General features: G+C 36.7%; 1 protein-coding gene across 2 annotated transcripts in view; it reads right to left on the bottom strand.

Annotated features, from left to right (window-relative positions):
* Positions 1 to 1,658: 1,658 nt before the first annotated feature.
* LOC113282387 (cellulose synthase-like protein G2) overlaps positions 1,659 to 27,244 on the bottom strand; it is a 51,908-nt gene continuing 26,322 nt past the window's right edge. Inside the window, exons 1-5 of one of the 2 annotated variants that reach the window (XM_026531380.1) lie at positions 4,506 to 5,182; positions 3,550 to 3,702; positions 3,349 to 3,474; positions 2,438 to 3,244; positions 1,659 to 2,358 (exon numbers count right to left, since the gene is read on the bottom strand). In XM_026531380.1, coding sequence (XP_026387165.1) covers positions 1,807 to 2,358; positions 2,438 to 3,244; positions 3,349 to 3,474; positions 3,550 to 3,702; positions 4,506 to 5,129 — 2,262 coding nt within the window. In that variant the 5' untranslated portion in view covers positions 5,130 to 5,182 and the 3' untranslated portion in view covers positions 1,659 to 1,806. Of the gene's footprint in view, positions 2,359 to 2,437; positions 3,245 to 3,348; positions 3,475 to 3,549; positions 3,703 to 4,505; positions 5,183 to 27,244 lie in introns of those variants that run through there. The other variant, XM_026531386.1, reaches the window with a different exon arrangement.

Genomic DNA, 27,244 nt, shown 5'->3' with positions numbered 1-27,244 from the left:
CACCTCTACTCATGGGAGGGGTTTCTGGAGAGGAATTCAAAATGCCAAAGGAGTGGTCCAATGGAACTCAAAGTTCTCAATAGGAGAAGGAAAAAATGTGAAATTTTGGCAGGATGCTTGGAAGAGTGTTATCCCTTTCAAAGACACCCGCAAGAAAGCTTACAACCCTACAAATAGGAAAAATGCCAAAGTAGCAGACTTGATCCAGAACGGATCTTGGTCAATTCAGTTAAGAGAGAACCCATCTGCAGAAGTACTTGCAGAACTAAATGACATACACATCATAATTGGTGCAACCCCAATTCTAAATGACAATGAAGACATTTTCAGTCTTAATACCGGCGGTGGATATACTTCTAAGGAGGGATACAAATGGCAGATGAACAATCTCCAAACTGGCAGCACATCCTCTTCCTTCAAGCATGTATGTACATCCATCCAAAAGATCAACTCTTTATCTGGTTTTCTATCAACAATGCAATTCTTACAATCGATAACCTTCTTAAGAGAGTAAGTCAGATCAACAATACAATGTGCAGCATGTGCAGTGGAGAAATTGAAACTGTTGATCATCTCCTTTTAAAATGCAGTTTCTCAAAAGAAATATGGAGATATTTCAGTTCAAGGATGGATGTTGGTTGGGTTCACAAAGACATAAAATCTATTTTGAAAAATGGAGATCAACTCAGCACAAGACTACGGTTAGACGATGCTTCCTTTTTCCATATCTTGGGCTATCTGGCTTGAGAGGAATCGAAGAACAATGGCAAATAAGAGATCCAGACATTATGATTGGATCATCATAGAGGTTAAGAGAATAGTTTTTCAATGGGGTCAATTAGAAATTGGTTTAGATTGATTACGTTTACTGAGCTTGTTTCCAACTGGGAAGATTCAGTTGATAGAAATATCTGATTGGCCCGAGTTATGATAACTCTTGTACTGGGCTTCTTGCCTTTTTTCTTTTCTATTAATATAAAAATTCACCCCTTTGCTTCAAAAATAAAAAAAAGAAGCGAAATATTTTTTCATTTCATCTGGAGTGGACTTCTATTTCTGGTACCAAAAGCATTAATCTACCCGATTTAATTATGATGTAAAAGGATTTTAATTCCCAGAAAGTTTATTTCCAAATGTTGATTCTTAAAAAAGCGCCAAGCTAATTTCTGACGGTTAGACCTAATAAAGTCCAGAAATGATTGTTCATTGTGTATCCAATAGAGACTATATAAATTTTTTAGTCCTACATCGGAGTGTTCATCTTCTTAAGTTGTATTATTCCATTATATAAACAAATTCTCTACTTTTGTAAAATCTAAAAGGAAATGGATTTCTCTATATTTTAGAAAGGAAAAATATTTTTCTATTGTTTTTCCTTGAGGGTTTTTCGAGTTTCCAAGCTCAAGTTGAGCATCTAGTACATATGCTAGTAGTAGGTGTAATATGATGTTTTATCCTGGAAGCATCCGTCCTGTGAGGGCTATAACATCACTTTTTGGATGTAGCTGGGCGCTAATGTCTTAAGGACAACGTGTTGAACACGGGACTCACTCTTTCCAAAGTTTTACCATGTTGATGTTACGAAGACCCGGAAAACTCTTCCGTTTCGTTAAATCGATCACTTCCATTATAAAGAAGCTAAGTATCAATAACTTTTATTTATTTGATTTTTCATTGCTTTCGATTATTGCATCCAACATGTAACACATTGTCAATCTATCGTGAGAAATTATTTAAACACCAATCAATAACAAATATCATCTCATGAACTTCAAAACTCTCATTCCAAGAGTAGCGCGAAACCCGTCATTTCATAGCAAATCCGGCCCCGTAACAAAGAAGCAATGTAATCACAAGCGATATTAAAGTTACTTTTGTAGGCATTCTTCCTCCATCTTTTCTCAACACCATAGCTTCATAAATAGGCAAACAATTCACCAACACAAATCCACTTAAAAACAATTGAACGAACAATTCTTCCAAATTTCCATCCATAAATATCACCTTCGCAATACCAAAGCTAAATGAGACTAAATTGACCAATGCAAATGTTGATAAAGCCACGAAAAATGGCGATTCTACTCCAAAGTCGAATATCTCTTGGTCATATCTTTTTTGTTGTTCATTATCTATTACTTTGCTTGTAATATTGAAGTTTGGAGTTGAGATACCAATCCGGCTAAGTATGAATTCTATAAATGAAAAACTGTAACACGTCACTCCCCGAATCAACCACATTCTTTGTTCGTTCCACCATTTTTTGAAAGTTATTCCATATACGTAATAGCTCTCAATAAAATCTTGAATGTATGTTGCTGAAAAGAGGTATGCATATGGATAAAACCATTGATCAGAGACCTGCATTCAACATACATATTAACAATCCATTACAGCTAGTAATGCTAAATGAAACCAAATTTTAGAGAGATGGAGATACCTTGGGAAACAAATATATGTCGTGTATAAGGCAAAGCTGCGGAAGAAGACCATATATGATATTAGGGATAGCCAATACAGGCCAGAAGGCACCAAAACTATAAGCCATGCCCATAAGTAGAGAATGGTTTTTTGTACCAAATGTTAATGGGCAATACTTTGAGAATCCAACCTCAATCAATCCAACCGACCACCGTTGCACTTGAACTAATGAATCGTTTAAGCTGATTGGGAAATCTCCAAGAAATGCAGGAATTGTTGGATTGCAAAATACTGATCGCCATCCTTCGCATAGCATACGATAGCCTGTAAAAAAATCTTCAACCATGGATCCATATCTGAAACCCAAAGTTAATCCCCATTGAGTTCCATGTTCATAGTTGCAATCTGCAACTTTATCAGCTGCTTCCAAAATTAGTTTTGAACTTATTGTTTTTCTATTCTCCAATAAATCACTTTCATCATCACTGTTGAATCCGTGGAATATGTTTACTTTTGATTGAAATGGACCGCCGTAAAACGCTTTTCGGTTTATAAAGGGACCTGTGCCAACATAATTCATAATACCAATTCCATCGAACCCTTCAGCATATATTATAAATGGCCTTGTGAGCTCGTTGTTGTAAATGTCAGTTGGATTGATCCCTTTGTATCGTTGAGGAAATTGAACAAAAGCAACCTTTGAACCTTGAACTGGGTCCAGTAGATGGCAAAGTGCTAGACGCGGAGCTTGAGGATTATTACAGTACATGTCACAGTCAAGGCTGAGAACTATCGGTGCGCTGCTCATTACCGCTGATACACGTATCTTCATTAAATTTATCAAGAGATAACATCAGCCAAAATATATATATATATATAATATATACTAAAAGTTGTTGTTACTAACATATATAGTTTCATTTTTCTTACCAACGCATTCAGTGCACCCGCCTTGAAATTGTGGTGAAAATGCTTACTTTTTTCCCGAGAAAGGTAGATTAAGTTAGGTAGGGGTATCCCTGAGACATCAATGTCCTTGAGGCTTTCCATGAGCACCTAATGAAAACTTCATTACATTAGATTACAGCAATGGAGTGATTACTATACAATATTTTACAAGGTGAGAAATACCTGAATGACGGTAGGATGATGTTGGCGTGTAAATCCATTGACTTTCCATTTATTGAAAACATGACGCTCTTCTTCATTATCAATCAAATCATCATCTACGAATCCTTGTTCCATTACATGCTCTACTTTCCTAACCATTTCCTCGTATAATGTCTACAAAGAAAATAAATGATGACCGAATTTAAACTACTCGAAAAATGAAAACGTTCCCTTAAAATCTCATAAACATATATGGTAAATATGGTTAGAACAGAAGTTAGCCAGAAGTTGTTTAGGAATTAATGCAAGAACAACTGTTTTTACCAATTTAGCTAGGCTCATCATGAGGTATAAGTATAACGCCAGGCAGGCTCATCATGAGGTATAAGTATAACTACAGTAACTTGAGTACTTGGCTCTAAATCAGTACCACCAACATGGACCAAACATATATGGACCAGTTGGACGTCATATAAAGTTTCAAGTATGAGAGCTGGGCTCATGGCCAGGTAAACAGTGGAATACTTTGTTTTGAAAATTAAACAGTGGAAAATTTGTCATCCGCATGTTGACGATGATCCATGGGTGGAGGAAAAATCCTCACCTCGTATAAATTGCGCCGTTTGGTACTACTAGATTACTCACATAGTCAAATGTCCAATTGGCTCAACTCAGCGTTTCAAAAAAAATTATATAAAATTTACCCACCCCAGTAGTGTAAAGGGCACTTCTTGAACAACTAGCAAATGGGATCATCTATATATGCTCAGTAAATATTTAAACATGATTGTAGTGGAGCTCGAATAACCCCTGATTCTGATTATCTGCTTGCTAAATCAGCAGGGAGGAAAAAGTTTCACATCCGCACAAAAAAAAAAGAAAAATTAATTGAAAGCAAGAATTTGATGCTGTCAAACTATGTCCAGTCAAAATTTGACGTAAGAAAAGTAAAAAAAGAATAGGGGAGGAGAGATTACCTTCAAATTTAGAAACTCCTCTTGAAAAATACACGACTTAATCTGTTGATAATCAGCATCAGAAGAATCATGCTGGTTGAAAACCACTTTAGGACATCTCCTCCTGAGATTATGCTTCCTACAAAACGGTAACCAGTATTTGGCAAACTTTGCTCCATGCATCAACGCAAAAAGAGTCATTTGAGACCCTCCATCATCAGAAACAAACACAGATATCTTATCCGAAGGGTAGTCGAATGCTAATACAGATAAAGCTGTATTCACAACTTCCATCGGAGGTTCTTTGTATGGATCGGCGGTACATATAAATACATCCAGCGCTGGAAGATCCTCTTCCTTTACAAGTTTGGATAGATTCTCTGGGTAAACTTTTCTACGAATAGGACACCATCGGAAAGCTTGAGATATAACCCACATGAAAGTTAGTACTAAATCAGCGATTAACAGTAAGATTGATGGCAATAAATGATTTGAATGGAATATGAGACTAGTAAGATGATGATAAAATATAGCCATGATTCCACATGCATAGATTAACATGAATACACGATTTGGTTTTGTTCTTCGAGGAACTTCATAAGTATTCAGATGATAAACAGAGCTTTTCTCTCCTTTGTTTTTCATTCTCACTCGCTCGCTCTGTTCCTCTCCTCTGTTTCTTATCTACTTCACACGCTCTATCGATGGTACTTATCTATTTAGATTGTGGCCTGTGGGGGCATATGGACAAAGAAATGAACGACGTCATATATTATTTGTCTTTATGTGCACCTGATCAAACCGAGGTCCTATTTTTACCGTGAGCGAATAGCTTTGGGCAACATAGATACTGATTTTCGCAACCAATTTCTACTTTTTAACCTACTACTATTTTCGTTTCTGATAAAAATGTTATTTTTACTTTTTTATTTTAGCCTAAAAATAGGCCAAAAAAGGGAAAGAAACACTTTTTCAGAAACAGAGGAAGTATTACTTATAATAATTCTTTTTTAACTCGTCTTCCTTATGTGGGGTTGAGGGTTCGACCCTCATAAAAACTTGCATATCACCCCCCTTTGTGAGAGGAGGTGATTCAAGTTAATTAGGGGCCTTTGGGTGAGTTGGATGGCAATGGTTGGGTTGGCCCAAGGGGCGGGGCCCAACTCTATATATAAAAAAGAAAGACAAAGCCGTAATGGCAATTCCTATGACAATCAACAAACTTATTATTTTATTAAGCCACTTGGATATACAAACTGCATTTTTCAGTATGGGAAACAAGGTAAAATGAACAAATCTGATATTTTAGGGTCCCACAAGTGATTTTATTAATATAAACTACTAAGAGTTGGGTCCCACTAATGATTTTATTTATATAAACTAATAAGATTTGGGTCCACAGATTATTTAACTATTAAAATAAATAATAAAAATAAACATGAATATAAGATCCTGGTTTTGGAGAGAGAAAAGCAGGGGCATTTTTGCTTCAAACGCTGGCATTTTTCCTTCCAACTCCAGCGTTCTTCCTTCCAGCGCCCGGCCTTCCATCGCACGCGCATTACATGTTCCACCTCAATTAACAAACCAATAAATTTGTTGGTTTGTACATCCATTTTTCATGTTTGTTGAGTCCATAAAAACTGCTCCAAGGTGCTAATTTTTTAGAGCCGAGTTACCAGACGGCGACTTGTCCCCTTCCAGGTTGATGGAACTTTATCTATTTCTCTCAATCTTATTGTGAATTTGTGATGATCTCAATTCTCAAGAAACTATTGACCTTACTAGTCACTTCTAGATCAGATCTGATTTTTTTTTCTCATTTGCTAGAGAAGCTGTATATGTTACGATGGACTCTCACTCACTTGAATACGAGCAAGTCATATGGTCCTGTCCATGGCAGAACACAACAATATTCAAGGAATGCTATATTGCTATATCCTACCACTACCCTCCAAAGCATGTGTAGTTGTAGGAAATCCTACAATCACACTCGTAATGAAATCTATAGAACAATTCAAGTAATCATCATAAAATTCATAAGAACATCTATTAGATCTTTAATTTGAATACAAAATAACAAGAAAAACTCTAACTTGGAGAACAAACAATCTTTCTCTCTTCTAAATTCCTTGTCTCAACTCTCCCGAAAGATCCTTCTAATACAAGGACGCTCAATTCCTTATATAGGGATTTACATAGTGGATGACAGCTAATAAAGCCCTTATTTTCGGATCTGGCGTGCGTCATTGACACATTCTTACATTGACTCTTTTCACACGTGCTCTATAATATCGCATGGTTCTTCACACTTTTCTCGTGAATAAGCTGACGTCATCTATTGCGTCATTCTGGATGTACTGTATGCGGTTTTCTTCGCTCAATCCTGATGGTCGTTATTTCGCATGTCTAATAGGTCTGCGATATTTTACTCTTACATTTTGCCTCTTCTCATATCGTTCTTTTGATAAAGGGAGCGATATAAGAAACTCCAATCTACTCTGCCGCACCCGTTCACCTTTTCATATTCTTATCTACCGACATATCTCCATGATTTCAGTGTAACCGTCTACACGTGCTAGTTTTCTCCTTTTTACCGGCACGTTCGAGCATAACCGATCATCTTTTTTATCTATTTATTAACCAATCTTGAAGAGAGATAATTTTTTTCTTTTTTATTTCGTATGCCCTTCTCGTTTCTGTGAATTCTCTGCAAATATTCATCTTCTTCAAATTTCTTCATCTTCATCGTTTGAGATCCCAAATTTGATTTTGCTGCTATTTCTATGGATTCTCATCAAAGGTTTGATTTTGATTTTATTGATATTCTCATTCTTTCTGATTCTGCTGAAACTGATCTTATCTTTCTGTTAAGATCATAATACTAATCTGCTAATTTCCATATTGTTTCTGTTTCAACAAAAGTTCTTCCACTGGCCATACCAAATTTACGATTCCCAACCATAATTCTTCTTCAAATTTGAAAGACAAAGAGTCTCTCAAGAGGAAATCATCGCATAACAAAGGAGTAAGAAATATTTTTTCTTTTATGAAACAATATTGTTGCCTCTATTTCTTATCTGCGTTGTTATTCGCAGGATTCTGAGTGTAAGACGGTTGGCGGTAAGAAGTTGAAAATTAAAAGAGTTCGCAAAGCTCCCACGCTCAACAAGAGTCTCATCATTCCTGAGTTTGTCCGTAAGGAAGTCTAGGTCCCTTCTCGCGTTAATATTGATACTCCTACTCAAGGCTTGATTTCCTATGCTTATTTAGATATAACTGCTTCTCCAAACGAAGTTTTTGCTGCCAAGGAAGATGTGTCAATTGATCATGCGGTGAAGGAAATTTCTGCTTATTCAATTGTGATCGCACCACCAGTGAATCAAACTGTCTCTACCTTTGTAAATGTCCCATTGTTTGTGAACATTCTCGCTTCTGTAGAGAACATCGCACCTATGAAAGATGTTACTCCTGTAAAGAATATCACTTCCCCTGCATCTATGAGTATCGCTTCCTCTACTTATGTTCCTTCTTCTTCTAAATTTGTCCCCCTTCATTGGAGTCTACCTCTGTTGATAAGGGAGTTTTGGAGGGAGTAGATCCTGTTTCTCAAGCTTTATCTGATATTTATCAATGTCGCTCAGTCGTCCATTACCGACCCCTTCAAACTTCGCATCTGTGATGCTCTAAGTAAGTTATTATGCGGTTTTCCCCCAAACAAGGAAACAAGGAGCGAGATCTTCTCTCGTATTGACCCAAGTGTCCATATAACTCTTGGTCTCTTGGTGAATGTTCTTTCCCATATATATTTTTATTTAAATCGTTTTACTACATATTCACGCTTGTATTATTTCCCTTTCAGGAATCTCACCGCCAGATGTTCTTGACTGAGGGATACTTTGAGTCTAACAATTCTGCACTATAACTTTCTTTAGAGAAAGAAGTTAACAAGCTGAAAGGGGAACTCCAAACTGTAACTCTAGAATGCGAAAGTTTTCATAGCAAGAATCAAGAGCTTAGAGGTGCAACTCTCTTCACTCTTATAGACCCTTTAGAAGTAATTTATATTTGTTGTTCCATGTTTTTTGAATTTCCTCGTTCACACACTAAGATTTAAATCAGAAGCGTGTTTTGGAGAGGTATGATTTTCAATTTGCCGCTGAAGATGCTCGCGCTGATAATGAGAAGTTGCTGACCCAAATAAGCCAGTTACATAATGAACATTCATATTCGCTTGACCATATTGAAAAATTAACAAATGAGAATGTCCATTTAACTCAACAGTGTGAGACATTGGGTTCCCAGATTTCCCATCTATCTAAATTGTTATATAGTGCTGATTTAAGACATCAAAATTTGTCAGATGAGAATGAAAGTCTTTCCATTGAGAAGCGGTCTTTCTTAAAGAAAGAAACGATATTTTCGCATCAATATCTCGTTCTCCAGAAAACTTGTGATAACCAAGAGCAATCTCTTCGTACGTTAAGGAATCAGTTTGATGAATCAACAAAGACATCGACCGCTCAAAATGAAAGGATCATTCAAAGTAAGATAAATTTGACCGTGAAGATGAACCAACTTCAAGAACAACACGCCCAGTTAAAAGAGTCTCATGATTCCCTTATGAAAGAGAAGGCTTCTCTCTCTTTGGATGATAAGAAAATTCGGTCTCACCTTAAAGGTTTAGCTGGTGATGATTTTGACAAGGCTATGGAAAATATGAAGAACAGTGGTTTTTCGTTAGCTCAATATCTCATTTCGCAGAGGGAATGTAGTCACATGGAACTGACTTGCTTGTCTTTTATTATTTAAATCTTTTCTTTACGAAAAATTTTCTATGGTTATGATTCTGAAAACTTCTCTCTTCTAGAGTCTGAGAAGCTGCATCAATCTACCATCTCTCGGTTCAGATCCGATCTAGCTAAGGCTCGCAAAGAACGTGCGAGATTCTCAACTGCTCTTACTTCTTATCGTGATCGATCTGAGAGGAGGTGTTCGTATCTTCAAAGATTCATGGAAATTGGTACAAGAAATGTTGAGAAGGCTGTCGCTCATGACGCTCATATTAAGGATCAAACTCTTGTGAACAACATTCTTTTTGAGAGATCACTCCCTTTGGTGACTGGTCCACCTCTTGATATAAGCGATGACGAGCAGCTTCCTGATCCTGATAGTGATTATGATCATGTGAGCGATGAGGAGGAAGATCTTGAAGTCCCCCTTCAAGAAAATCAACTTGAAAAGGATGGATCTGATGAAGGTTTTTCCAAAGATCCTAACAACGAGATCAATGTTGAAGCTTCTGTGGTTGATCAAGATGTGTCTTTCAATGATGCTTAGATTTTTCTTTTGTGTCTTTACAAGTGTATTTTGGCGTGCTTGAAACATATCCCCATTTTTATCGTTCATTTCTTGATAAGGAAGATAATATATCATTTATGTTAATTCCTATACTTTCCTCTTATTAAATTCCTTGCAAGAAATGTGTGAATGATTCTGTGTGTCTTACTTATTTTTTAATTTACAATGCAAAACAATGTTAGTGCGAAATTTAATTTTCTCATGAGGTCTTATTTCTTCTGTACGACGAGATCGCAGGCGGTCTTTACGCTTTCGTGCAGTGACTCATTGATCTCACCTTATCATCATCTTGTATTTTTCCTCTACAGGTTTTATTATCGCGCAAATACGACAAGCCTTAATATTCCCGTGAGTAAAAATCCTCATGATATTTGCGTCTTTTGACACAATTCAGCTCCCTAATGGAGGTTGTCGTCCTTATATTCTCCCTGATTTCCCCTTCAAGGAGGCTTACCCTTACCGGGTTAGGGTGGGCTCCTCCTATCCAGTGATGCAACAACCAGTTGTTTTTGCGGCCTCTTATCCCTCTGCTGATATGGCTTGGTTTCTTCGGACCGAGTGCATCATAGTCAAGACTTGTCAAGAGCGGCCAGGTACGCTCCAGATGCCCCAGGCACTCTTGAATCAACCGTGTACCTCGGCGCCTTGTTCGAGTTTCTGCACTCCTTAGGAGATATTTTATCACCTTAATCATTCGATTTAGGCATCTCTCCTAGATGGGCTTTTATTTCACCCAAAATCTCCATGACTCAAGCTCTAGGGTCGATGTAGCTTTCGCTTGAGCCATTCTAACTAGGTTTTTACAATTGTGACGCACGTTAGGTCTTATTATTTCCTTTTTCTGTATGCGAACTAGGGTACACGCCACAATTGGATACCTAGCCTCCCTATTGGAGTCTTTACTTTTGATGCCTTCTATTAAGGTCTTATTATGAGGTCTTATTTTTGCCTCTTTGAGAATTATGTTTAAAAGAGCGAAATCTTCAAATTTATTCATATGTTTGAATAATATATCTTTGATGAATCTTTATAAATTCGCATCTTCCACTTCACACACTTTACTCTCAGTTACATTGGATTGCTTTCTGCATGTGTGCGACCATTACCGCATAATTTATGGATAGTACTTCTTTAAATATAATATGTTCCATGGATGTTCAAGCTTGCGACCAGTATTCCTCCCTTCAGGTTCCATCAACTCATACGCTCCATTGCCAACTATTTTCTTTATTATGTATGGTACATCCCATCTTTTTTCCAGCTTTCCATCCTTTCCTTTCTGATAGGGCGGTATTTCCCGCAACACTATCTCTCTTGGTTGAAATTCTCTTTCTTTAACACGCTTGTTATATTCTCGAGCTATCCCTTTTTGATGATTTTCCATATGTTGCAAAGAAATTTCTCTACTTTCTTCTAGATCATCAAGTTTTGTTAAGATCAAATATGCGCTTAAATTATTTTCCCATGCTTCTTTCTTAGTTGTAGGAATTATAACCTCAGTTAGTAACACCGCCTCAACTCCATATGTCAAGCAAAATGGTGACATTCCTGTGGCTTCTTTCCTGGTTGTTATGTATGCCCATGCTGCATTATGCACTTGTTCGCACCACCCCTTGTTGTGTCCTTCCAACTTCTTCTTTAATGTATTTGCGATTGTGTTGTTAGTTGCCTATTGTTAGAGCACTTCTCGGTCAAACTCGCATGCGTTGCCATCTCAAGCATGTTTGTCAATGTTAGTGATCAAAACTATAAGTCTTGATTTCTAGTCTATTATAAATAAGTCTCGGACTAGGATAGTAAGTGTAGTTGAGCTCAAGGACTTCATGGATATTCATCAAACAAGTGGAAGAACTACTCAAGGAACCAGTGGAACTTCTCCATAAAAAGGTATGTGAAGACTTGAACTTATCTGTCACTCAAAAGTCTATCTATTCTATCTCATACTTCTTGAGACAAAACTCGTATGCTATATATATAGACTTAGATTATACACATTTGGTATTTCGATCCGAGTATACCTCGAAATATGTGTTGGTAAGCGTTTCGCTTTTATCATGTTTTTCTTTACCTAATAAAGCAAATCATGTATGTTTCGATCATCTTGAAAATTCCTTTGACGAGAATTAGTGTAACAATTATATAACATCCTCTTAGAATGTTTCAATGATTGAAATGAGATTTTAGATTACATGACCATAGTGGACATAAGTATGTTGTGGAAACACATATTTGCATAAGTCCCATGCTGGAAATCGGCTAGTAGCCAAGTCCGCGAACTGCCGAAGTTCTCAAACCCGAGAATTTTTGCTGAGTTATCAAACTGTATTGCGTGAACCAAGTCCGCGAACCAACGAAGCTCTCGAACCCAAGAATTTTTGCTGGAGTTTAAAAACTCTTTCCAGTACTTCAAGTCCGCGAACCTAGTCAGCGAACTTATATAGGTTATAGATGATTTCTGAATTTAACTCATAAAGACAAAGGAATTCTTTTGCAAATCGTGGCTATAAAGTTCATGAACCGCTTTATATGAATCGAGTCATCATTGATTCAATTGTGTCTTGTGTAGTACATGATATTTCCTTGCAATTGAACAACTCTCTAACTAGTTCATGTGAGTCATTTGAACTAGTTATGGTGAAGAAGAAATTGGTTGGTATGAAATGCGCAAATGGCTAACCTTTTGGTTGACTGTTATGGAACCAACAATGCACACGTTTGGGTACGATTTACAAATCTAGAAGCGTGTAGTTCATTTGTGTATGACAAGATAAGATTTCGATCTAATGGTTGAGATATATTAGCTTGAATCTAAATCAGGTTTTCATCTAACGGTGGATAGCGTTTGCTTTGTGAGCAAGGAAAAACCATGATTTGAAAGACTATATAAAGGGACATTAAAAAACTCTACAAACTAATCCCCATACGTCCGTGTGATACAAGTTTGTAAGCTAGAGTCGATTCTCCTTTAACCCTCTGGTTTTATTTTCTCAAACCGGGTTAAACTACTTAAAGACTTCATTGGGATTGTGAAGCCATACCGATACTACTTTTATCATAGTTGTGTGATATGATCTTGCATCTTCTATCCTACGAGTAAAATCAGATTGATTGGTTGAGATCGTGAGAGTTCTCCGATAGGCAACATATAAAAGTAATCACAAACATCTTCGTCTCATCGTTTGTGATTCCACGACGTCTTGTTTCACTAACATACGATTAAGATTGTTGTGAGGTGATTGATTAATCTAGGATGTTCTTCGGGAATATAAGAACGGATTATCAATTGGTTTCTGTTGACCTTGATTATATATTAAAAGACGAAACAAAAACTTTAGGGTTTTTCTATGGGAGAAAGATTTATCCTTTGATATACTTTTCTGTGGGAGACAGATTTGTTTGTTGTTAAAGCCTGCGATTTTGGGTCGTAGCAACTCTTAGTTTTGGGTGAGATCAGCTAAGGGAATCAAGTGTGTAGTATCCTGCTGGGATCAGAGGCGCAGGGGTGCAACTGTACCTTGGATCAGTGGGAGACTGATTAGGGTTCAACTATATTCCAGTCCGAAGTTATATTGGAGTAGGCTAGTGTCCGTAGAGGATTAATACAGTGTGTATTCAATTTGGACTAGATCCCAGGGTTTTTCTGCATTTGCGGTTTCCTCGTTAACAAAACTTCTGGTGTGTGTTATTTCTTTTCCGCATTATTTTTTTTATATAATAGAAATAATACAGGTTGTGTGTTTGATCTAATCAATTGGAAATCCAACCTTTGGTTGTTAATTGATATTGATTGATCCTTGGACATTGATCTTTGGTACCATCCAAGTTATTCCTTGTATTTGATAAAGTCTCGCTATTGTTTTTAGCTTGAGTAAAGATCAAATCAAGAGAGGGATATTAACTCCTCGATATACTTTATTTTAGATTGAGTCTGACTGTTTAGTTGATTCAGTAGTAAAGTATATTGGAGTTAGTCCATACAGATTGCTAAGAAAAATATTTGGTGATGTTGTTAGACCCCCGCTTTTTCAATTGTCATCAGAGCAAGCAAACACATTAAAGACCTTATAAGTATGTGTTTCTAGCGATCTGATTATGGACGAGTCTATCTCTAATAACGTACCATGTCAGAAATTACCAATGTTTTTCAAAGCTTGGATTCACCTTAGAGAACTAGCACTTCTATGTCAATATCTAAACATTCTCTTAATATAAAAACTGTTGATAACTGCGAAACACTCCTAGAAGAACAGTTGGATGAACTTTTTGATGAAGGTGATTCAGATATTGATAGAGAGGTTGATGAGGAAGTCTCATAGTATGCTAAGGATTTGAATTCGTTGGAAAATAAGAAGATGAAAACTTCTCATTTCACACCTCTTCTGACTCATCTCTGTCGAAAAAACAAGCAGTTGAGAAGATGTTACGCAGGTCTTTATGCTTCGAATCGTTTTAACGAATGGATCCTCAAGGATTCTGAGGAAAACCTACGTATGAAGTCACTTGAATGTGATAATCTTTATCAAAATTACTTTTCGTTGGAAGAGAAACTTGCAGAATCCGAAGCAAGGATTAACTCTCAACAAGTTAGTTTTGATGACAGAGAATGCGCTTTTCTCGCTCGAGAAAATCGTCAGAAGGATGATTTAGCTGCTGCTCTTGATAAAATCAAAATGTTGGAAGATGACTTGAAAAAGTTTAATACTAGTTCAAGCAAGTTAACCACTATGCTAAGAGAAAGTAAAAATCATCGTGATACACGAGGATTGGGCTATAAGGGAATAGATGCTCCAAGTACTAGCAAAGAGGTAAAATTTGTCAAGGATAGTGATTCTTCTCAACAAAAGGTTTACACTGATGGAAAAAGTGAAAAACCTTCACCGGAAGTTAAGGTTCAAAAGAGCAAAGTTTATCAACCTCCAAAGTCAGCACACACAGATCGAGGTAAGGACATTTCTTATGTTTGCCACAATTGCGGAAATAAAGGTCACCTAGAAAGGAGATGTCGTTTCCGTATAAGGAATGAGAAACTTCATGATGTTCTTGTTTGGGCATCATGATAGACGCATTTATGTGTCTAATATAGCCCAATTGTATATATTGTTAGTACCCATTTTTGTACTTATGATGGTATTTTATTTATTTGTAGGTGTTTTTGGAAAAATAAGGTTTTGCGGCGAAAGTGACTGAATATGTGGCATTTGGACCTCTGTAAACAGTGAACCGGAAGTAACCCAAAAGTATGCCGGAAGAGCCCCAGAAATGTCCCGGAGGAACCCAGAAAAATTACTATTTTCCCCCCCAAAAAAGATGTTTCTACCCCAGTTGCTAAAGGGACACCCAATAGTGGTTAGGGGGACACCCTTTCTTCACGATTCAAAAAATGGCGGGAAAATCTTATGCCATGCACACTTCAATGGCAGTTTAGGGTTCGATCTTGTGTGGGCTTTGAGCGAGATTCAATCGCTGGAAATGATTGGGATGGACCTAATATAGCCTAACAGGCTTGGTACAATGAATTGGATCGAAAAACTTGGGCTGAACAATCCGTTAGAGAAGATCAAAGCTAAACAGGGACCGAAGCATCCTGGAAAGAATATATGTGGAAGATACTCGAGTAAAGAGGGAAGATATTGTACCTAGAAGGATATATATCGAATCCTAGAAGATAGAAATACCAAATATCTTCTATTAACGCATAATCAGAGTTTGAAAGGAAACAGAGGCGTGCAAAAGGAAACATGGAGAATAAAATCTCCGGTGACTTGCAGAGAAGAAAAGGGAGTTATTACAAAGACATTCTCGGGATTTACGTGTCATGTTATGTATATAAGGTGCTTGGGTATCACAGTAGAGGGTGTAGAGAGTTGGGAGTAGAGAGGAGAGCGTTGCAGAGGAAGAATCCACCATTTTTCTCTGTTGCTGCTGCTGCCATTGATGAAGATGAATAACACGAAGAACAGATAGCCAAAAACCGTCGTTCTTCAACAGTGACAACGACTAGTCCCTGTGGGTCGTAGTCAGCTACGCAGACAACAACAGTAGTCTTTTATCGTTCTTTGTAACGGTGTTTGCAACAATTATAAACGTTGCAAAGATTTTCATCATTTTCTCTTTATTTCATCACTTTGAACCATTTTTGATCCATAAATAATTATTTTGAGAGCATTTTTACTATGATGAGTTAAACCCCAACACTGGGACGATGGAGGAGGCCGAGCTTCAGACATGGGTAATTTTATTAATTCTTTTTAAGACTTTTGCATTAAAAATTAATTGAAATATGATTTGATTAAATTGGGTGTTATTTGATTAGATGGGTCATGCTTAGCTTAGGTGATTTGATGTTCCATGCTTAACATTTACAATCAATTTTTTGAGAATCTACTTTGGCAAAATAAGAGTCCATATAACTTATGTTTTGAGCGATTATTGTCGAGAATAATTCATTGAGCCCTATTTTATGAAGATTGGCCGAATCATTAGTCCCAGTACCTCTCACCATTGTTAATATTTTATTGTATATATTTATCTTTTTTATTAAGTCTAAAAAATTATCCTTCACAAATCTTAGACTTCGAACCATCCTTACCATTACTACTACAACCCCCAGAAAAATCATTAATCATTTTGGCGCCGCCGACGCGGATTTGTGCTTAGGTAGAATTTTTAGTTTTTCTTTTTTTTTACTATTATTTGTTCCTCTTTACGTTTCTTTTTGTGTCTTTGATTTACAGGTTCGAAGTGGAATACTAAGGACTTGGGAACAAAAAGCTTAAAGCTAAAAGCTAAAAGAGAAGAGAAAAAAAAGACATAATTTTTTTTAGGATTTAATTTTTTTTATTATTATTTTTTTTTGTATATAGCTTTTATTTTATTTTTTTTAGAATTTGTAAATAGGCTCTATTTTTCATAATTTTTGGACTTTTTATTTGGACTTTATTCTGGACAATTGGACTTTATTCTTTTTTTAACCCTACGGAAGGGTATTATTAAAAAAAAATTATATAAACTGTGTGCAGGGAAGGACGACGATTAACTATATCGTCTCGGCCCCTCGGGTTCGTACATGACATAGGAGTCGTGGCCCGAGTCGACTTCAACGGTTCATCCCCCGTCTGGTACGGGAGGTAAGTCCATCGAAACACTCGCGAATCTCCTGTAAGCGAGTTACTGTATTCCTTAAGGTGATTCATTGATTGAGGACGAATTTGGACTGTTTTCAAATTCCTAGTAAAGGGCAAGGCCTGGCCAATACAAGATAAGGGTTCGGATTTCATCACCGCTCCCTTCTTGCCCGCCTTAGGAAAACGAAACCTAACGCGAACCCAAGCTTAAAACTTGACTAGAACGAGACCGATAGGGTGTCGCGCTTATCATGAAAAAATTTCGAAGGATATTGGTTACTTTCTTAAGCACACCTCAAAGTACATGATGGTTTCTGTGAGTTGAATGCGTGACTGCGCCGCCTTGTGATAGCGGTGAGGCCTTGGGTATCAAAGCTCCACTGAGCTTCCCCCGCCTCAATTCAACTTACTTTGACTCGGATTGATTCTAGAGGGGTTTGCTTAAATTGTAACGAATTCCCCTTCGAGAGATAGAAGCAAGTCTAGAAACAATCTAAGTGGAGCCATCATGCTTGTTGTTTGCTAGATTTTATAGGTTTGATTTGGTCGAGTCAGCCTTGTTTGTGGTTGTGTAGAATTCCCTTGCAATTAAGAATGTCGAACTGGTATGATAGAAGCCAATACAATGAGTATCGACCTGAATTTGAATATGGACATCATCAGTTTTATGACCATGGTGGGAATAGTAGTTGGGAACACCAACCTTTTCAAGGTTATGGTTCATACCATAGTGAGCCCAATTACTATCCACACACGAATTGGTCTTACGAGCAAGAAAATCAGGAATATTATAGTACTAGTCATGTGTTTTTGGAAAATTACTTAAAAACTAGTCCTGATTATGACATTTCTAAACCTGTTCAATCTCTAGAAGAAACCTACCAACAAATTCGAAGGGAGTATGAACGTGCAGTTAGTTCAAGAGAAGAGAGTACACAACGGTCTAAGATATTCAATGAGACTTGTGAACGTATAAGTGTTACGCTCAGTGAAATTCAAGCACGTTTAGAGGCAGAAAATGAACAGTTAGCTAATGCTGCTCGAAATAATCTAAATTTCCAAAATAGTGTTTTCAATTCTACCCTTGATATCAATAGTGAGTATTTGCTCAATCTAGAGGACGAGGTTAGAATAAAAGACACTACTTATTTAGATAAGGTTCAATCATCTTTGTACTATTATGATGATGAGGATAGTAGTAATGAAGAATCTGAAATATGTAGGCATAGTGATCAGGAATCTATTAATCCAATTGATCTTTATAATGATTATATTATTTATAGTTCAAATTCAAATAATTTTTATGATTATTCACCTATTCAAAAGGACGAGGATTTGATTAGGGATACCACCGTTTTAGACGATGTAGTTTTTCCTTTTGATTACGAAGCTGATAGTGGTCTAGAGGAACGGGTTCATTTCGAAAATACTATTTTAGAGTCTAGCGACTTAGAAACAATAGTCTTGGAAGAAGAAGATAGACCCGTAGAGATGAGTAAAGATGCACTACCTGATAATAACTTAGAAGAATCTCTTGAATATTTTAAGGACTCTGAAGATACGGAAATTCAAGAAATGATTAGAGGTCTATCTAGAGACACTGAAAACTCTAAGTTTGGGGGTGATTATCACTTCCCTAGTGCCTTACCTTTAACTCTCAAAAAGTCCCCACACTTAGGACTTGATATCTGTGCCTCGACCATTTTACAAGATTACCTTCATACTCGTTTTCCCAAGCCTAATGATGTCCATGAAGGAGTTCAGTCGTTAGAAACCCATCCTCTGGTTGATGTGGTTTGCCCAGGCTATGATCCCCATATTGACTTTGTTTTCCCACCAAATAGTTTTCTTCCAACTGTGGGAACGTTTATATTCCAAATGTGTCGAATATTAAGTTGTGAGACTAAACCTAAATGCTTTAGGAAATTAGAATCGACACATTTGCTTAAGAATGACCACTACTCTCATTTTAGTCAATTATGTAAGTCAAATCTTATTGACTTAGAGGATCCTCAGTTATTTAGGTTATTATTGTGCGCTTATAAGATCATATTTGAGTTTTTCCAGACTCTAGGACCTAATGATTCGGATCCCACCTATGAAGAAACGCAGCCAATGAAAATTTTCTATTTAGACCCTTTTATAGAACCTGAACCTGAACCACAATTAGATATAAATTTCTTAATCAGGAAACTAAGTAAGGGCATGCTAGTCTTGTTCACTTTCTTGGTTCATTGCAGTTTCCTTTGGTCAGCTCTATTTAGTTTCGAAGACCCACAGTTATTTCGACTGTTATTTTATGGTTCGAGTTGACTAATCCTTTACTAAGTCTGGCTGAAGACTTTAAACTTAGCACTTCTTGGGAGGTATCCCATGCTCATGCAACACGGTAATATCTTTCCTTAACTCTTCCGCTTCAAATGGTAACAGTTTCTCCTTGTTCATGCTTTTAGTTTCTTCTTTAGAACATTGAGGACAATGTTAGATTTAAGTTTGGGGGTATGGGAGAAACTTTTTAGTTGCAATAAATAAACTCCAGAGCCTTGAAATTTATGCGTATTTAGGATGGCACTAACCAATATAAGTGGATGGAAGCATTTTGGTTGTAGGAGTTGAGGAACCAATCTGAATAGATGGAAACATCTAAAGAGTCTATTCATAAAAGCACAGAGCTCAGGTGTTAGAAATAACATGATAGTTTCACCATATTTCGTTGAGTCCTTTTCACTTCTATTTTTATTTTTTTCATTTTAAACTATGTTTCTCTAAGTGATTAGGTGGGGCACACGATTCAAGTTGTTACCACTGCTAGGGTGAATTAGAGCGATTGAGTTACTATATTAAAAAAAAAAAAAGTTAAGACCGGACCAGTTAGACCAATCGGAATAAGTATTAACACTTGGATAGCAATATGCGTGTGTTCTCCCTGTTTCCGTCGCCTAAGCAAGCGTGGAATGCAGGACCCGTGGGAACTATTGTGTAATCTGCTGACAAGAAGCATGCGCTTGGATCAAAAAGATCTATTCATGCCGTTAAGTTAAAAAAAAATAATAATAAATAAAAAATGGTTATTGTTCTGTGTAGTCAACTGCTGGTTCCCTTGTATTTGCCAGTTTGTTGATCTAGATTTAAGTTATTGACCGCTGGTTCCCTTGTATATGCCAACAGTGTTGATATTAGTCAGACCGGTATCTCAGTCCATTAGGATAGGTTCATTTTAGCAGTGACCTTCAGACAGATATGTGAAACATTGATCATTTGGTCAACATCAACACCATTTATGTTTTTCTACATCCATCTCTTAATCTTTCCATGTGATTAGTTTGACTCTGAATATGATGTCCATAGTGCAACTATCTGAGTAGAGCTCTGTCACTTATATATGAATTTTAGTATGCTTGAGTGCAAACTCGTGTACATCAATTGGAATTTCGCATCAGGGTACTTCCTCTTGTAGTTAATAAGTATGCCAACCAAGGAGATTCTTTAGTGCCTTCCAAGGTTCGTTGTAGATAGATAGGGTCTGGAGTATTAAGGTTTTGTGGGTATATCTCCTGTAAGCCCTCCGGCCACTAGGTCCACCTAGGGGTTTAAAGGCTTGTTGCATACGCTAAGTGCAATCGACGATGCCTGCGACAGTGAGTTAGGATTTTATTTTCTATTTGATTTGCTCGGGACTAGCAAATAATAAGTTTGGGGGTATTTGATATACGCATTTATGTGTCTAATATAGCCCAATTGTATATATTGCTAGTACCCATTTTTGTACTTATGATGGTATTTTATTTATTTGTAGGTGTTTTTGGAAAAATAAGGTTTTGCGGCGAAAGTGACTGAATATGTGGCATTTGGACCTCTGTAAACAGTGAACCGGAAGTACCCCGAAAGTATGCCGGAAGAGCCCCAGAAATGTCCCGGAGGAACCCAGAAAAATTACTATTTCCCTCCCCCCCAAAAGGATGTTTCCACCCTAGTTGCTAAAGGGACACCCAACAGTGGTTAGGGGGACACCCTTTCTTAACGATTCAAAAAATGGCGGGAAAATCTTATGCCATGCACACTTCACTGGCAGTTTACGGTTCGATCTTGTGTGGGCTTTGAGCGAGATTCAATCGCTGGAAATGATTGGGATGGACCTAATATAGCCTAACAGGCTTGGTACAATGAATTGGATCGAAAAACTTGGGCTGAACAATCCGTTAGAGAAGATCAAAGCTAAATAGGGACCGAAATATCCTGGAAATAATATATGTGGAAGATACTCGAGTAAAGAGGGAAGAAATTGTACCTAGAAGGATATATATCGAATCCTAGTAGAGGGTGTTGAGAGTTGGGAGTAGAGAGGAGAGCGCTGCAGAGAAAGAATCCACCATTTTTCTCTGTTGCTGCTGCTGCCATTGATGAAGATGAAGAACACGAAGAACAGACAGCCAAAAATCGTCGTTCTTCAACAGTGACAACGACCAGTCCCTGTGGGTCGTAGTCAGCTACGCAGACAAAAGCAGTAGTCTTTTGTCGTTCTTTGTAACGGTGTTTGCAACAATTATAAACGTTGCAAACATCCGATTTTCATCATTTTCTCTTTATTTCATCACTGTGAACCATTTTTGAGCCATAAATAATTATTTTGAGAGCATTTTTACTATGATGAGTTAAACCCCAACACTGGGACGACGGAGGAGCCGAGCTTCATACATGGGTAATTTTATTAATTCTTTTTAAGACTTTTGCATTAAAAATTAATTGAAATATGATTTGATTAAATTGGGTGTTGTTTGATTAGATGGGTCATGCTTAGCTTAGGTGATTTGATGTTCCATGCTTAACATTTACAATCAATTTTTTGAGAATCTACTTTGGCAAAATAAGAGTCCATATAACTTATGTTTTGAGCGATTATTGTCGAGAATAATTCATTGAGCCCTATTTTATGAAGATTGGCCGAATCATTAGTCCCAGTACCTCTCACCATTGTTAATATTTTATTGTATATATTTATCTTTTTTTATTAAGTCTAAAAAATTATCCTTCACAAATCTTAGACTTCGAACCATCCTTACCATTACTACTACAACCCCCAGAAAAATCATTAATCACATCACAAGAAGTTGTGAAATCAAGATCATATGTTAAGACTAATCCCCTTAACGTTACAGGTTGTAACTGTCCAACCTTTAGGCAAAGGAATCAGTGATGTGATAAACCTAGATTTTCCTATTAAGAAGCCTTTTCACAATCGTAATGGTTATAAAAAGGATAACTTCGTAAAGACGAAGACAAGATCCGATGCTCCCAATTGGAGAAAGAATAATTTGCAAAAGAATAGTCAATCCAATTCTCTTTCGAGAAATCATGAAGAGAGTAATGGGAAGAAGATTTCAGTTGTTCCTAAGCAGACTCATAAGTGGATAATAAAGAAATTCAATGATGTATTGAGTGTGAAAAGGAATGATCTCCCAGAAAATTCCATGACTATGGATAAAACACTATCCATGACGTTGGAACTTAATAAGTTCTTTGGAAAATCGGATTTGGATGTGGAAGGTTTCTAAAAGCGATCTCTTTCATGATAATCCAAAAGTCACTTGCGGTGAGCAAGACATTTTTAACCTCAACACAACTTGAGTGTATTGAAAGTGCATCCTCACCAAGGAATGCCCCGTTATGTATACGGTGAGCGAAGCACGAAAATTAGGGCGCACAGATTATGTTGGTAAGGCTGTAGAATTCAATTGCATTCATATAAAACGGTATGTCTATAATCTTGAGCATGATTTGTGTTTTTATCATTTTCTTAGAGTAGTTATAATGTTCCACGTACCTTTCTTATCGTTCATTTCTACCTAACTTGATCTGTGTTTAAGGTTCTTAAACGTTTAGGTTTGAAAATAGTAGTTCGGGATGTTTGGACTACATGGTACACCTACCAGGTATGCATAACTTATTTTAAAATAAAAATCAAGGGGTTTAAGTTCGCAGACTTTAGAATTCGTTTGCAAACCCGTATGCATACTTGACATCGATATTCGGTAAACTTGTTTTGGCCGTATCTTCTTCGGCCGAACTCGGAATGACCTCATTCTTTTTGCAGTCTCTTCCTGTTTGAATTATCTTCAAAATGAAGGTGATAATTATTGAATTTGGATGAGTTAAGATTGGTATTTGTCCTGTCTCTTGTCTTTGAGTGTTTTGCTCCGTTTCGTTGCATTTGTTCCACTTCTCTTGAACTTGGGCACTTGGATTCATGGAGTAGTACTCTTATAAGCTCATTTGTAGCTTTTAAAAGAATGTTTTTGGTGAATCACAAAGAAGGAAGTTCAATAATGGGCAGTAGTACGCATTACTATGGGATTCTTGAATGTTCACAATCATTTTATGTGAACTATGGTGCATGGTCGTCAATGAATTTGTATGTTCTTCTTTGAAAGTCCTTTTATATGCCTTTGGTATCTATTCTTGGTATAAATCCGGGTGAAAAAGATTGATTCTACTCTCTAAGGACAAATCATCTTATATGTGCATTACGAGTTTGTCTTGGTGCCTAGGAAACTTCTTATGAGAATTTATTCTTATTTTTGAGAAGGATTACTAGAGTTTAGAATAGCCATTATTGTGATTACACATATCTATGTCCAACGTTTTCATCTTCATATTTTTAGGTTTATGGGTTTAAATTCTAAAAATATTTGGAGGATGATGGTTTGCAATATTTAATCTTATGGTTTGTTATATTGCAATGTTTATGAGATTTGTGTGTTTACGTCCGTGAACTTTGTTGTCCCATATTTTTTCAAAAGTAAAGTCGTTCATTATCGGTATTCATGTATTGGTTTAAGAATGAATAGACTTTTGACAAACACAAAAGTTAAGCCTATATTTTCAATTCTTTGATGGAAGATAGGTTAAAATCTTTTGTGAACAAGGATAAAGTCTATTATTGTTATGCGAATAATGATTGAAAATGGAATAGATCCTTGTCTATTCCACAGTATTGTTTTCCACAGTATTGAAAGACTTTTGAGGCTCCGTAATATGTCTCTTGTTGAGTACGATACGACTAAGTTGATTATTTTTGATTAATTTGGTTGGTTGTTCCATAAGGTGTGTTATGTTGAGCATTTGTGAACTAAATTAATCATCTCGTTTGGTTATTTAGTTATTTTCTCATTAAGTTCTCTTATATCGAGCAAAACAAATAACAATTAAATTGATTACTTTCGTGATTAGTTTGGTTGTTTGTATTCCAATTAGATTAATTATGGGTTCTCTTGTAATTAGTATAGTTGAGCATTCATATATTCCACAAGAATTTTCTTGTGTTGAGTATATGAATGACTACCCTAATATTTTTTCAATGGTTTTGGTACTCATATGTTCTGTAAGTTTACTTATGTTGAGCATAAACAATTAAGTTGATCACCTTGTGTGTTTAATTTGATTACGTATTCTGATTAAATTAATCATGGGGTTTACTTGTGATTAATTTGATTGACTTTAGTATATAGAAAATCACTTATCATGGTTTTTGGTGTCAAATAAAAATCCTTCTTTTCTGTCGAAGTTAAGGTCGCTCTTATTGTTCCCTTGGGAATTACATCTAATGGGGGAGAGTTCTTTTGAACTTGTGCTTAATGTTCATATCTTGAGGGGTCTGCGGCTGTGGAATTTTAAATGGGTTATCTTGTATCTTTAAACTCCTTGTTGAATGTTATTAGTTTCGGCTATATGATTGCGTCTAAATTAAGATGATGTGTGTGTTTTCTTTTAGTCATGAAATGTCTCTTGTGAAAATTTCATTATGGTCCCGTTCTTTTACCTTTTCCAATTTTATTGACAAAAAGGGGAAGAATTAATATGTAGTTCACACTACAAATACATATGGTTTTCGGATCATTGTGTAAGGGGGAGTGGTTTCCATGATCGAGATGGAGTATTGACTAAGGGGGAGTGATACATATCACCATAGTATTATTGTTGAAGTTGTGATACAATTGGACTTTGACCTTGTGTAGTAATACTATGACACTGTATAACAACGATCGAGAATCTCGAGTTTTCTCATTGTTATAGCTACGGATCTTCAACAACGGTGATGCTAAACTTACAATCTTTGGGATCATTGGAGTACTTGGAAGGGCGAAGATTTCAAGGAATGTTGAAGAATTAGACTTATGGAATATGAGCTACTAAAGTTTCATTATCTTTTTTGTATTCCATATGTATTGATAGTTTTGTCACTAAAATTGACAAATGGGTAGATTGTTAGAGCACTGCTCGGTCAAACTCGCATGCGTTGCTATCTCAAGCATTTTTGTCAATGTTAGTGATCAAAACTATAAGTATTGATTTCTAGTCTATTATAGCTAAGTCTCGGACTAGGATAGTAAGTTTAGTTGATCTCAAGGACTTCATGGTGATTCATCATACAAGTGGAAGAACTACTCAAGGGACCGGCGGAACTTCTCGACAAATATGTGAATACTTGAACTTATCTGTCACTCAAAAGTCTATCTATTTTATCTCATACTTCTTGAGAAAAAAGTCGTATGCTATATATATAGGCTTAGATTATACACATTTGGTATTTCGAGCCGAGTATACCTCGCCTGTCTATATCTCGAAATATGTGTTGTTAAGCGTTTCGCTTCGATAATGTTTTTATTTACCTAGTGACGCAAGTCATGTATGTTTCGATCATCTTGAAAATTTCTTTGACGAGAAATAGTGTAACAACTATATAACGTCTTCTAAGAATGTCTCAATGATTGGAATGAGAGTTTAGATTACATAACCATAGTGGACATAAGTATGTTGTGGAAACACATATGTGCATAAGTCCCATGCTGGAAATCGGCTAGTATCCATGTCCGCGAACTGCCGAAGTTCTCAAACCAGAGAATTTCTGATGAGTTATCAAACTGTGTTGCGTGAACCAAGTCCGCGAACCCATTCCGCGAACCAGCGAAGCTCTCGAACGCTAGAATTTCTGCTGGAGTTTGAAAACTCTTTCCAGTACTTCAAGTCCGCGAACCTAGTCTGCGAACTTGTATAGGTTATATATGATTTCTGAACTTAACTCATAAAGACTAAGGAATGCTTTTGCAAACCGTGGCTATAAAGTTTCATAAACCGATTTATGCGAATCAAATCATCTTTGCTTCAATTGTGTCTTGTGTAGTACATGAGATTTCCTTGCAATTCAACAACTCTCTAACTAGTTCATGTGAGTCATTTGAACTAGTTATGGTGAAGAAGAAAGTGGTTGGTATGAAATGCTCAAATGGCTAACATTTTGGTTGACTATTATTGAACCAACAATGCACATGTTTGGGTACGGTTTACAAACCTAGAATCTTGTAGTTCATTTGTGTATGACAAGCTAAGATTTCGATCTAACGGTTGAGATATATTAGCTTGAATCTAAATCAGGTTTTCATCTAACAGTGGATAGCGTTTGCTTTGTGAACAAGGCGAAACCCTGATTTGAAAGACTATATAAGGGGACATCTAGCAACTCTACAAACTAATGCCCAAACGTTCGTGTGATACTAGTTTGTAAGCTATAGTCGATTCTCCTTTAACCCTCTGGTTTTCATTTCTCATACCGGGTTAAACGACTTAAAGACTTCATTGGGATTGTGAAGCCAGACCGATACTACTTTTATCGTAGTTGTATGATCTGATCTTGCATCTTGAGAGTTCTCCGATAGGCAAGATATAAAATTAATCACAAACATCTTCGTCTCATCGTTTGTGATTCCACGACGTCTTGTTTCGCTACCATACAATTAAGATTGTTGTGAGGTGATTGATTAATCTAGGATGTTCTTCGGGATTATAAGACCGGATTATCAATTGGTTTCTGTTCACCTTGATTATATATCAAAAGACAAAACAAAAACTTTAGGGTTTTTCTGTGGGAGACAGATTTATCCTTTGATAGAATTTTATGTGGGAGACAGATTTGTTTATTGTTAAAGCCTGCGATTTTGGGTCGTAGCAACTCTTAGTTGTGTGTGAGATCAGCTAAGGGAATCAAGTGCGTAGTATCTTGCTGGGATCAGAGGCGTAGGGGTGCAACTGTACCTTGGATCAGTGGGAGACTGATTGGGGTTCAACTACATTCCAGTCCAAAGTTAGCTTGGAGTAGGCTAGTGTTTGTGGAGGTTTAATACGGTGTGTATTCAATCTGGACTAGGTCCCGAGGGTTTTCTTGTATTTGCAGTTTCCTCGTTAACAAAACTTCTGGTGTCTATGTTATTTCTTTTCCGTATT

This window comes from Papaver somniferum, chromosome 1, assembly GCF_003573695.1.
Source record: "Papaver somniferum cultivar HN1 chromosome 1, ASM357369v1, whole genome shotgun sequence".
Classification (NCBI taxonomy): Eukaryota; Viridiplantae; Streptophyta; class Magnoliopsida; order Ranunculales; family Papaveraceae; genus Papaver; species Papaver somniferum.
This window is presented reverse-complemented; position numbering and strand designations above follow the sequence as displayed.